The sequence below is a fragment of the Erythrolamprus reginae genome, chromosome 2 (genome assembly GCF_031021105.1).
Source record: "Erythrolamprus reginae isolate rEryReg1 chromosome 2, rEryReg1.hap1, whole genome shotgun sequence".
NCBI classification, from domain to species: domain Eukaryota; kingdom Metazoa; phylum Chordata; class Lepidosauria; order Squamata; family Dipsadidae; genus Erythrolamprus; species Erythrolamprus reginae.
The window spans coordinates 204,418,640-204,430,988 of NC_091951.1; the positions used below are offsets into that span (position 1 = coordinate 204,418,640).

Here is a 12,349-nt window from a genome sequence, read left to right on the forward strand (position 1 = left end):
TTCGGGTTCAGGAGAACGCCAAGAAGTGCCGCCGCCCAGCTGTCACCTTCCGAAACAGCAGGGGGCTTCTCAGCATTCTCCCGAATGCCAAACCCAGAAGTTCGGCAAAGGTTGGGGTTCAGGAGAACGCCGAGAAGCGCCGCCGCTCGGCTTCACCTTTGCAGAAGAGCCGTGGAGCTGTTAGCCGGTCGGGAGGCTCAAACGGAGGTGGGGAATCCCAATAGGGAATTCCAGGGGCGGAGCTTTGACATCACGGAGACGTCCTTCCTGGAGTCCATGTTTCAGCCGGCCAGGAAGAACGTCTCCGTGACGTCAAAGCTCCGCCCCTGGAATTCCCTGTCGGGATTCCCCACCTCCGTTTGAGCCTCCCGACTGGCCGACAGCTCCACGGCTCTTCTGCAAAGGTGACAGCCAGGCAGCGGTGCTTCTTGGCATTCTCCCAAACCCGAACGCCGAACCCGAACTTTTGCTGAACTTCTGGGTTCGGCATTTGGGAGATCGCCGAGAAGACCCCCTGCTGTTTCAGAAGGTGACAGCTGGGTGGCGGCGCTTCTCGGCAGCCTCCCGAACCTGAACCCAAACTTTTGCCTAACTTCCGGGTTCAGTGTTCGCAGCGACAGGTTCATAAGGCGAAAAAAGTTCGTAAGAAGAGGCAAAAAAATTCCGAACCCCGGGTTCGTATCTCGAAAAGTTTGTATGACGAGGGGTTCATATCACGAGGTACTACTGTAATCACCACTGCACTCACTTACACACAAAATGGACTCCAATAAAGACCTTGCCAGGAAAGCTCCAAGGGTCAAACTCTTGACACTTACTGTTTAATGGTGTCTCTAACCTTTTTTTTTCCAGCTCCTTCCCACACAACCATCACCCTCAAGTTATCTCTGTGGAAATTCCTTCTCAACATCTGTTCACTCCTCCACCCCCCACCCCACCCCAAGAATCCAAAGACTCTAACCTGAAATTCTGATGCTCCTTGGAGCCACGTATCTTAGCCGAGAAACGTTCAGACAATTTCTCCAGGCCTCTGGAATATTCTTGTTCCACTTCAGCCTTCCGGCGCAGGAAGTCAGCCACATCTTGGAGCAACTGCTGTCGACTCTCTGCCTGAGAGTCAAGACCTCGGACTTGCTCCCCCATCTGCCAGCGCATTTCTGAAAGAGAAGCACAGATTATAGCAGAGAAGAAGGGTTTGGAGAACAAGAGTTTCTGTAGGTTGGAGGCATTTTCTCGCTCTGGTGGGAGTTGCACACCTTGAAAATGTTGGTTTGTGGGTCTTTTCTGAACCCATGACACCTACTTCAATAGCAGGTGGAAACCATGACCAGACATCCTTCACGCAGCCTTGACTGATACACCAGTTACCACCTTACCTGGATCAGAAGGCCCTCCGAAAGTAAATCCAACCTTGATTACCACTCAGTTACTTATAATGTAATTTATGTGAAGATAGTTCTCTTTCAACACAATTTGGATGATGCAACTGATACAAAATATGTGGCTAAACTATTGGTGGGATAACCCTACCCATGCCAAGTAACACCAATTCTGACGTTGTTGCATTCATTATTGATGCAGTTTCCAGGCCTAAATCAAACCGTTACTGTATTTGACGCAACATTAGGATATCTCAGGTGGAATGGGACAATTTGATGCAGCCAAGTTGCTGCGGCCAACTCGGCACAGCCAACTCACCCTGGCTAACTCACCATGGGACAATTTGCTGTGAGACAATTCAACAATTCAATTTAAGTATTTAAAATAATTTTAAAATTATTGTAATTTCTGTCATTCACATTTCATTTTGTCCCTCCATTTACATTCTTTTTTTAATAATTCTATTCCATATTATTTATAATATACAGTAGTACCCCTAGATACGAGCATAATTCGTTCCAGAAAGGAGCTTGTATGTCGAGGCAACTCATATCTGGAACAAATCGCTTTAGACGTTGTTTTGCCCCTCCGAGATAACCAAAAGCAAGGATTCTTGCGCCACCTAGTGGACGCTCGGCTGATATCCCGAATTTGAGCTCGGGACTGGAACAGAAATGTCCCTCCCCTCGTGGCTCGTATCTTGAAATACTTGCATGTAGAGCAGCTCGTATCTATAGGTATTACTGTATATATATATTAATGTAACAGTGAGATCATCCAAGAGCACGGGGTGAGTTACCACCAGTACGCTGACGATACTCAGCTGTACATTTCCACCCCGTGTCCGCTCAGTGAAGCAGTGGAAGTAATGTGGCTGGAGGCTGTCAAGGTCTGGATGGGTATCAACAGGCTCAAGCTCAATCCAGAAAAGATGGAGTGGCTGTGGGTACTGCCTACCAAGGACATGTCCATCTGTCCGTCCATTACCTTGGGGTGGGGAATTATTGACCCCCTCAGAGAGAGTCCGCAACTTGGGCGTCCTCCTCAGTCCACAGCTGGCTTTCGAAAACCATTTTTCGACTGTGGCAAGGGGGGAATTTTCTCAGGTTCGCCTAGTGCACCAGTTGCGGCCCTATTTGCACAGGGAGTCTTTGCTCATGGTCACTCATGCCCTTATCACCTCGAGGTTCAACTACTGCAACGTTCTCTACACGGGGCTACCTTTGAAGAGTGTTCGGAAACTTCAAATCATCCAAAATGCAGCTGCGCAAGCAGTTTTGGGCCTTCCAAAATATGCCCACATCTCTCCATCACTCTGCAGACTGCATTGGCTAGCAATTGGTTTCCAGACACAATTCAAAGTGTTGGTTATGACCTATAAAGCCCTACATGGCATAGGACCAGATTATCTCTGAGATCGCCTTCTGCCGCACGAATCCCAGTGTCCAGTCTGGTCCCACAGAGTTGGTCTCCTCAGGGTCCCATCAGCCAGACAATGCTGGCTGGCGGGACCTAGGAGAAGAGCCTTCTCTGTGGGAGCCCCGGCCCTCTGGAATCAACTCCCACCAGAGATTTGCACTGCCCCCACCTTCCTTGCCTTCCATAAGAATTTGAAAACACATTTATGTCGCCAGACCTGGGGTCATTCTGCCCAATGAATATATTTGGTATGATAGCATGTGTATGATTCTTTGATTTTAAATGTTTAGGGGTTTTTTAAGAATTTTTTTTAAGTCATTACTTTATTAATTGGCCTAGAATGTTTTATTATTGTATTTTTCACTATAATGTTGTAAACCGCCCCGAGTCCACGGGGAGGGGCAGCATATAAGTCCAATTAATAAATAATAAATAAATAAATAAAATAGGCTCTTGTCCCACAAGTTGTCCCATAGTGAGTTGGCCATGGTCAGTTGGCCAGGGCGAATTGACACACCAATTTGGCTGCACTGAGTTGTCCTAGACCAGGGGTCTCCAACCTTGGCAACTTTAAGCCTGGAGGACTTCAACTCCCAGAATTCTCCTTTCAGCACTGTCTGGGGAATTCTGGGAGTTGAAGTCCTCCAGGCTTAAAGTTGCCAAGCTTGGAGGATCCTATCCTAGACACTACCTCAGGCAATGCCTAGCTAGAACAAAATCCTTCCTTCTGACTCAGATACACCGAGAAGGCCTGTTAAAGATTTCTTCTTCAAGAGACATAACTGAGAAAGCAGGCCTTCTCTTTCACAGCCTCATTCTTTGGACCCTCTCGCCATGGAGTTGTGTAGGTCTTGCAATGTTTGCATTCACAGAGAGATGATGAAATCTATTTCTTCAAGCCATTATTCCAAACTGATTGTTAGATCAGAATTATGTGATTATGACTCGATCATTTTATTGTATGATTGTGTTATGATTGGTTGCACAATCGGTCAGATATTAAGACCGGGATCTGTCACCTACTGATTTATTATTAGCTGCAATTATTTTCCTTGCTTTGTTTTATTATTTTCACAAGGTTTTTGCTTCCCAGCATCTACTAGGATGAAGGTTAGATATAAGCACTGCTGAATAAATAATGCTTTAGGAAAAGCTGAAAGGAGGACCATCGCAACATGGTGTCCCATTCAGCTAGCTTGTCTGTCTATCAAAGAAGTTATTTGTCTAGTTTCAAAAGCAAAGAATGCATTTATAATCTTGCTTTTAGATTGAGAGTAATCTTCTTTTGTGGTCACACTAAGTAGATATTGAATTACCGTAGTAAATGAACTACTCAGTATTTTTAATACCATGGTGTGAACTTTTAAAATGTAAAAGATCTATTCATCAATTTTACTGCTTAAAAAGGAAAGACAATATAAACAGGAGGGTGGGGTGTATAGCACAGGGTGAACAGGTCATTCAGTATTGTTTTCATTCACCTTTGGTTATGAATTGACATCAGTTTTTATAGCTCAAAGTTATTTATGGCAAAAAGAAATACAGGTAGTCCTCAACTCACAATGGTCCCTTTAGTGACCATTCAAAGTTACAGTGGCACTGAAAAAAAGTGACTTATGACTGTTTTTCACACTTACAACCATTGCAGCATCATAGTTACATGACAAACATTTGGATGCTTGGCAACTGGTTCATATTTACGATGTTTGCAAAGTTTCAGGGCTATGTGCAGAAGTGGGTTCCTCCCGATTCAGACCAGTTCACCCGAAACGGTAGAGACCCACTTGTGACATCACAATGATGTCACAGTCCCAATTCGGTCTGTGCCAGTCCGTAGGCGCCACCATCTTTTTGGGGGGGGGTGTATACATACATACATACATACATACATACATACATACATATATGTAACATGTTTTAGCTGATGTTTCTTTGTTACACATGTCACACATACAGAATATAGTGTGTCAGCTATGAATAAATTAACTGCCTTGGAAATGGCCCTGGGTTGGGCCGAGAGGCAAAAGGAAGCATTCAGTTCCTCCCATAATTGGGAATACCAGTTCAACAGATTCGACAGAAAAAACAATGAGGTCCCACTCATCATCTTCAGGCTGGTGCTTTTGTCCTTGTGCCAGGGCGAACACAGCGAGACCTGAGCTGCCTTCCCTCTATAAACACTGGTGGGTGGGTGGGGTGTGGGCTCAGCAGCTGCAAGCTGTGTTGAAACTTCCTGGTGAGTCAGTGGGGTAACACCTGGGATCATTGATGTAATTGATGTATGCTGATTAGTTGATGTTTGTGGATTGGGGGTGATATCCTGAGTAGTTGGAGCTTGCAGACTACATAGCTGTTTTATAATGTGTGTCTGGGGTGTAACAATTTTGGTTGGGCTGCGAGTTTGTGGTCTGGTCATGTGTTCATGGTGTTTGTCAGTTTGCTTTGTGTGCGTGCCAGAGGGGGCTGCAACAGTTGGGGGCACTGCTGTAGTTTGGCTTCTGGGTGCTGGTTGTTATTTGGTCTGTAGGGTGGGTGTGGGTTTGGGCCTGGTGGAGGTGATTGGTGGTAGTGTCCTGTGTTGTTCTGGGTCTGGTTTCACTTTGTATGGCTGGGATATATTTGTTAATGAGGGCTGGTTTCCAGATGTCTGGTAGGCGGGAGGTATCATCACGTTTGTTAATATTGTGGGGGTGTTTTTCTACTTCAATGGCTTCCGTGATTATTCTTTTGTTGTAGTGTTTAGTTTTGGAAATTAATTTAGTTCTGTCAAAATCAATTTTGTGTCCTGTAGTTTTGAAGTGTTGGGAAAGGGAGGAAGTTTTTTCTTCTTTTCTTAATGTGTTCTTATGTTCTGCAACATGTGCATTTAGTTTGTTTGTCCAATATATATATATGAATTTTTCCCGGTTTTTTTCTTCTGCACATGTGCATAAGTCATGTTTCCGGCACTATGCATGCAGTCGCCATCTTGGTTTTGGCTTCGGGGGGGGATTTCCCCCCCAATTTTTTTTTTTAATTACCCTGGGTTTTTTCTTCTGTATATGCACAGAAGCCAAGTTTCTGGCACTGTGCATGTAGCCACCATCTTGTTTTTGGTGGCTATTTTGGGAGGGGTTGGGAGGGCGGATTTTTGCCAATGCACCTGTGTGCGCAAAGCGCATATGCACTCACAAGGCACAGCCACGTGGAGGAATCAAACTGGTAGTGAGGTAAGTTAGAACTGACTCCTGGTCATGTGATCACTTTTTGTGACTTTCTGACAAGCAAAATCAATGGGGAAGCCAGATTTACTTAACAACCATGTCACTAACTTAATAACTGCAGTGATTCATTTAACAACTGTGGCAGGAAAGGAGATAAAAGGGAGAAAAAAAATCACTTAACAAATGTCTCACTTAGCAACAGAAATTTCGAGCTCAATTGTGGTCGTATATTGAGGTCTACCTGAGCACCTGAAAAAATTACTGTGTGTTTCTACAATTATTCAATTCCCCTCAACTTGTCATCTATATAATATTTGGCCCAAAAACAAATATGGCCAATTTTCAGCTGTCTTATTCACTGGAAAGTTAAATAATGAAGCAACTCAGGCAGAAAATACTTCCAAGTCTGTTAACAAATATAAATTAAATATAAATCAAACATTTCCATTTTACATCGGTATGCAAACCTAGCTATCTCCCGAGAAGCCCTCTATAATTAGGATATTCAAAAACATGATGTAAGAGTCTTAAGACAGTATATTTTTAGAGGCAATATTAAAATTGTTTTTTTTAATGCTGTCAGTTTCACAACTCCTTCAAGAAGAAAATTCACAAGGAAGCAACAGATTACAGCTGGGAAGAAAAAGTATCAGTGAATAATTGCAAGCAGACACCTCCCCCTTTGATTTGGGGACCCTGATTCCCCAATTGTATTTTATACCAAGGGATTTATATAATGGAGGGATTGGGATACATTTCTTAGTAGCATGAAAAATATTCTCTGGATATACTTAGGGATTCTCTACTTTTATTTTCTTGTATACAAGAAAGAGATAAGTCCTGACATATATTATTTCCAGAAGGAGGATAAAGAAATATAATAAAAATCTGATCCATTACAGAAATAATCCTGCATTTCCTATTTGCAAGCTTTAAGGGATAAAGGAAACAGCAGACACCTTACATCAGAATTGCAGATACTCTTCCCGCATCTGTAAATTCCACAGAGTTTAGCAGTTAGGTAAGAGGAGGCTCTGCCCACATGTTGTGGATCATCAAGAGCTCATAAACAGAAGGCCTGATAATGAGAGTGAGAAAAAGTATACCCAACAAGAGTGCTTCCTCGCAGACAGCTACCTTAAAAATTCTAATAAGAAACTACAAGCATAGTAAATAGGTACCATCCCTAACAATATCTTGAAACTTACAGAAAACAGATGCCCAAGACCAAATTCAAGAGTGAAAAGGTATCTGGACACAGCAAACACACAAATAGGAAGGGAAGAACAAATCCAATAATTTGCTAAATTTATCTCTAAGGGAAGCTTCTATTGGTACCTTCCAAGGTATGGTTAGGTCCCACAGAGTTGGCCTTCTCCGGGTCCCGTCGACTAAGCAATGTCGTTTGGCGGGACCCAGGAGAAGAACCCCACACCTCTGTCGTCAGGCATGGGGGAATTGGAATTTCCCTTCCCCCTAGGCTTATAGAATTTATACATGGTATGCTTGTATGTATGAGTGGTTCTTTAAATCGGGGGTTTTTAGATTGTTTTAATATTAGATTTGTTTACATTGTCTTTTTATATTGTTGTTAGCCGTCCCGAGTCTTCGGAGAGGGACAGCATACAAATCTAATAAATACAAATACAAATAAATGAGCTGAGTCAACAAACTACTATAGGCTCAGTTCCTGCTAGGGAAAAGCAAATGCTGTAGAAATACTGCTCAGTTTCCTCTGGATGGATGGAACTCCACCATTTCTTGGATTTTGAATTGTCCCCCTCCCACTTATTTGAGAATGGCACAATTAGGTAGTATAACAATACAAATGGCTCTTACAGCTTTCTGTATCATCGAGTCCCCACTGTTTCGGGTCTTTTGTCTGAACTATACTGTGTTCTGCCACACCACATAGAGCAGGTAGACGAGCTAACTTCTGGTAAAGACCAGGCAATGTCCAGGAGCCCTTTTACCATAGCACTCACGCTCTTTCACAACAACCCCCAATCAAGGCAGTCTTCTCTGCTCCCATCCCCATCCCAGGAGAGTTAAGTATGCTTTGTGCTCCATATCTGAAAGGAGCAAATGCTGCAGCTGGCTCACCTTTCCACTCTGTAAGAAAGTAAACTTCTGCACTACAGAGGGAAGCCAAACTGGGGACTGGCATTAGCAAAAGCGCAACTAATCTGGACAGCAAGGTTGCTGGAGGGCAGTGCTGCATCAAAGGCATATGGTACTTAGCTGACATTAATTGATAGCACCACTTCCCACCAATGTGAAGTTCTGTATGTTTAGAATGATTTGGCAGGCAGGCTGGTATTGGTGTCCGCTCAGCTTCAGTATCCCAGGGCAGTGCCTGCTCATCCTCATATTCATCCTTATTCTTTACACCAGTGATGGCGAACCAATGGCATGTGTGCCACAGGTGGCACGCAGAGCCATATTTATTTATTTATTTATTTATTTATTTATTGGATTTGTATGCCACCCCTCTCCGTAGACTCGGGGCGGCTAACAACAATGATAAAAACAGCATGTAACGATCCAATTAATAAAACAACTAAAAACCCTTATTATAAAACCAAACATACACACCAACATACCATGCACAACTTGTAATGGCCTAGGGGGAAGGAATATCTTAACTCCCCCATGCCTGGCGGCATAAGTGAGTCTTGAGTAGTTTACGAAAGACAGGGAGGGTGGGGGCAGTTCTAATCTACGGGGGGAGTTGGTTCCAGAGGGCCGGGGCCGCCACAGAGAAGGCTCTTCCCCTGGGGCCCGCCAAACAACATTGTTTAGTCCAGTGATTTTCAACCTTTTTTGAGCCGCGGCACATTTTTTACATTTACAAAACCATGGGGCACATTTGGGGGGGGGGCCCCCTAAAAAAAATTTGGACAAAAAAATTATCTCTCTTCCTCCCTTTCGCTCTACAGTATTTCTCCCTCTTTTTCTCTTTCTCTCTCTCTCCATCCCTCTTTCTCTCTTCCTTCTTTCCTCTTTTTTGCTCTCTTTCTCTCTCCCTCCCTACTTCCCTCTGTCTTTCTCTCTCCCACCTTCCCTCCCTCTCTTTCTCTCTCTCTCTCTTGCATTCTTTCTTTCTCTCTCTTGTTCTCTTTCTCTCTTGCTTTCTTTCTCTCTTGCTTTCTTTCTCTCTCTCGCTTTCTCTCTCTTGCTTGCTTTCTCTCTTGTTTTCTTTCTCTCTGAGCTTCACGGCACACCTGACCATGTCTCGCGGCACACTAGTGTGCCACGGCACACTGGTTGAAAAACACTGGTTTAGTCGACGGGACCCGGAGAAGGCCAACTCTGTGGGACCTTATCGATCGCTGGGATTCGTGCAGTAGCAGGCGGTTCCGGAAGTAATCTGGTCCGATGCCATGTAGGACTTTAAAGGTCATGACCAACACTTTGAATTGTGACCAGAAACTGATCGGCAGCCAATGCAAGCCACAGAGTGTTGAAGAAACGTGGGCGAATCTTGGAAGTACCACGACGGCTCTCGCGGCTGCGTTCTGCACGATCTGAAGTTTCCGAACACTTTTCAAAGGAAGCCCCATGTAGAGAGCGTTGCAGTAATCGAGCCTCGAGGTGATGAGAGCATGAGTGACTGTGAGCAATGACTCCCTGTCCATATAGGGCCGCAACTGGTGCACCAGGCGAACCTGGGCAAACGCCCTCCTCGCCACATATCTGCTGGCACACGAGCCGTTGCCATAGCTCAGCTCCAACGTGTTATGTGTGTGCCGTCCAGCTGATTTTTGGCTCCCAAAGAAGCTCCGGGATGGTGTTTTGGCTTCCAGAGAGCCTTGGGGGGGATGGGGGCTATTTTTACCCTCCCCCAGCTCCAGAGAAGCCTTTGCAACCTGGGGAAGGCAAAACACGATCGTGCTAGGCCTACTAGAAATTGAGAAACAGGCCATTTCCGGCTTCCAGAGTACCTCCGGGAAGAGGGGGAAGCTGTTTTCGTCCCTCCCCAGGCATTGAATTATGGAAGTGAGCACTCATGCATGTACGATAGCGCGCGCCTACACTCTTTCGGCACCTGAGGAAAAAAAGATTTGCCATCACTGCTTTAGGCAATCCTTTGCTGGTGAGGAGTTTTGTGGCATCACTCTGTGGTATGAGTATGACAATGCTGAAGTGAATCCTATGAAGAAAGTCTCTATCTTTGAGAGTGACAAAATCTTGGAGAGCACATTTTTATATCTATTACTGGTATTAACTTATTTCCAAAAAAAAATCACAATCTCAGACAGCATAGACAAATCTCTTAAATGAAATATGTAAATTACTTCAAGACACTGTGCAAAAAGTATTCTAAATATAAAAGTTAACATCATGAATATTTTTTCTTATAGATGATGAGCAATTTATTTGCAAAAAAAACCCCCCTCAATTTCCCGCAATCAACCAAGCTGAAATGACAGACTTAATTGGTTGCCTTCCCTTTTCTCATCATAGCAACAAATAAAGCTCTCAAAATAAATGCCTTTTGTCCTTCATTTACTGCAACCCACATCTAGGAATCTTTCCTTTAAGTCAAAATCAATGACATTTTAAGATTATTTCATCTGCTTCAAAAATGAAGAAATGAGCTAATGTATCAATTCTTATTGTAAAGCAGCAATAAATACTACCAATGCAACTACTACTTAATAAATCAATAGTGTCTTTAATTATATGCAACTATCACATATCTGTACACAAATTAACCACATGATCTATGATCTATTCCATCCAGGCCAACAGGCAATTATTTTTTAATTAATTTTTACCAGAAAAATTCTCTATATACAAAGCAGTTCCTCTTTAAACATGAAATTGCTGTTGGAAGTCACCTAATATACCGTAGTAGATTCTTGTCATTTGCCAAGCACAGTGGTACCTTTACCTACAAATGCCTCTGTCTACTTACAAACTTTTCTAGATAAGAACCGGGTGTTCAAGATTTTTTTAGTTTGTTTTTCAATTGAACTGTACAGCTTACATGTTATCCTGTATTAAGTAGGGAAAAATATTTATTTTGAAGTTATTTATCTTAGTCTGATTTTTTTATTTTTTTTACACTTCAGAAAACAGGATTGTGTAAACTTTTTATATCCACTGTAAGGTTAGAAAGAGTTGGAATAGAATATAGTTAGCTGTTCATAGACAAGCAATAGACATCATTGCTTACAATATATTAAAAAAATAGCACTAACATTAATAATCTATAATTATGTTCCTGTTAAGAAAATACCTGTTATGTTCACACCCTAGTTTACGTGAGTGGAGAGACGGTAAGTATATGAAGCCACCCAGAGTCCCTCGGGAATTTGGCGGCATCCAAATCCAAATTGAAATAGATAGATAGATAGATAGATAGATAGATAGATAGATAGATAGATAGATAGATAGATAGATAGATTTTCCAAAAATTGTTAGAGATACCTTTAAAAAATTGACCTAAGTTGGCAGCTTTAATTCTGTAACCATTTTTTTTCTTGTGGACACTGCAGCAACACCGAATCATGCCTTGGATAAACCTCATTGGCTGCAATACTGCCACTGCTTTGCGCAGAGGCAATATCGTAGCCAATGATGTTTATCCAAGGCACGATTATTGCTAATTGAAACTAGAAAAAGTTAGACTACAGCCCCTCTTAATCTCATGCCAACTGTTTCTCATAAATTATCAATAATATAACCTTCTTAGGAAACTTACATTTTAATGAATACCATGACATTTCTTCTTGTTGCTTTCTATCTATACTCCCCCTCCAAATTTGGTATACAGGTAGTCCTCAAATTATTACCACAGTTGAGCCCATAATTTATGTTGCTAAGTGAAACACTTGGAAAGTGAGCTTGCACCAGCGGTGAAATCAACTTACTTTCCCTACTGGGCTTTGTGCACGCGCGCTTTGCATTTCGTGTGCAAGCTTCTCACACACCACCATCGTGCACACAGTTTCATCCTCTGCACATGCACAGAAGGCTTTGTGCTTGCACAGAGGGTTAAAAAAAGAAAATGGCTACATCCAGGCAGGTGGGCAGAACCTTACACTTCCTCTGCTACCGATTCTCCAAACCACTGACGGCCACCGCTACTGGTAGCCCCAAACTGGGCCGATCCGGTAGCATTTCAGCAGTGAAGGGCTACCAAAATTTTTACTACCACATTGTGGGCATGGCTTATGCAGGATGCCCTGCATTTTCTTTCAACATCTTTCAGTGCAAATTGGGTGCTCTGGGGTGGAGCTCCATTTTTACTACCCCACTGCGTTCCCCCGCGTCCGGCCAGTAGCCCACCTCTTCATTTCACCCATGGTTTGCACCACTTTACGACTTTTCTTACGATA

At 43.2% G+C, this 12,349-nt stretch overlaps 1 protein-coding gene and 1 non-coding gene across 3 annotated transcripts in view; one reads left to right on the top strand and one right to left on the bottom strand.

Moving 5' to 3' along the window:
• The window catches only part of ARHGAP4 (Rho GTPase activating protein 4), a 66,446-nt gene that overhangs the window by 45,046 nt on the left and 9,051 nt on the right, over positions 1 to 12,349 (bottom strand). For both annotated transcript variants that reach the window (XM_070741380.1, XM_070741379.1), the window contains exon 2: positions 962 to 1,157. In XM_070741380.1, coding sequence (XP_070597481.1) covers positions 962 to 1,157 — 196 coding nt within the window. The remainder of the gene's footprint in view (positions 1 to 961; positions 1,158 to 12,349) is intronic.
• On the top strand, positions 11,557 to 11,690 carry LOC139163308 (U4 spliceosomal RNA). The gene has a single exon (XR_011558463.1). It is a non-coding gene; the product is annotated as a U4 spliceosomal RNA (small nuclear RNA).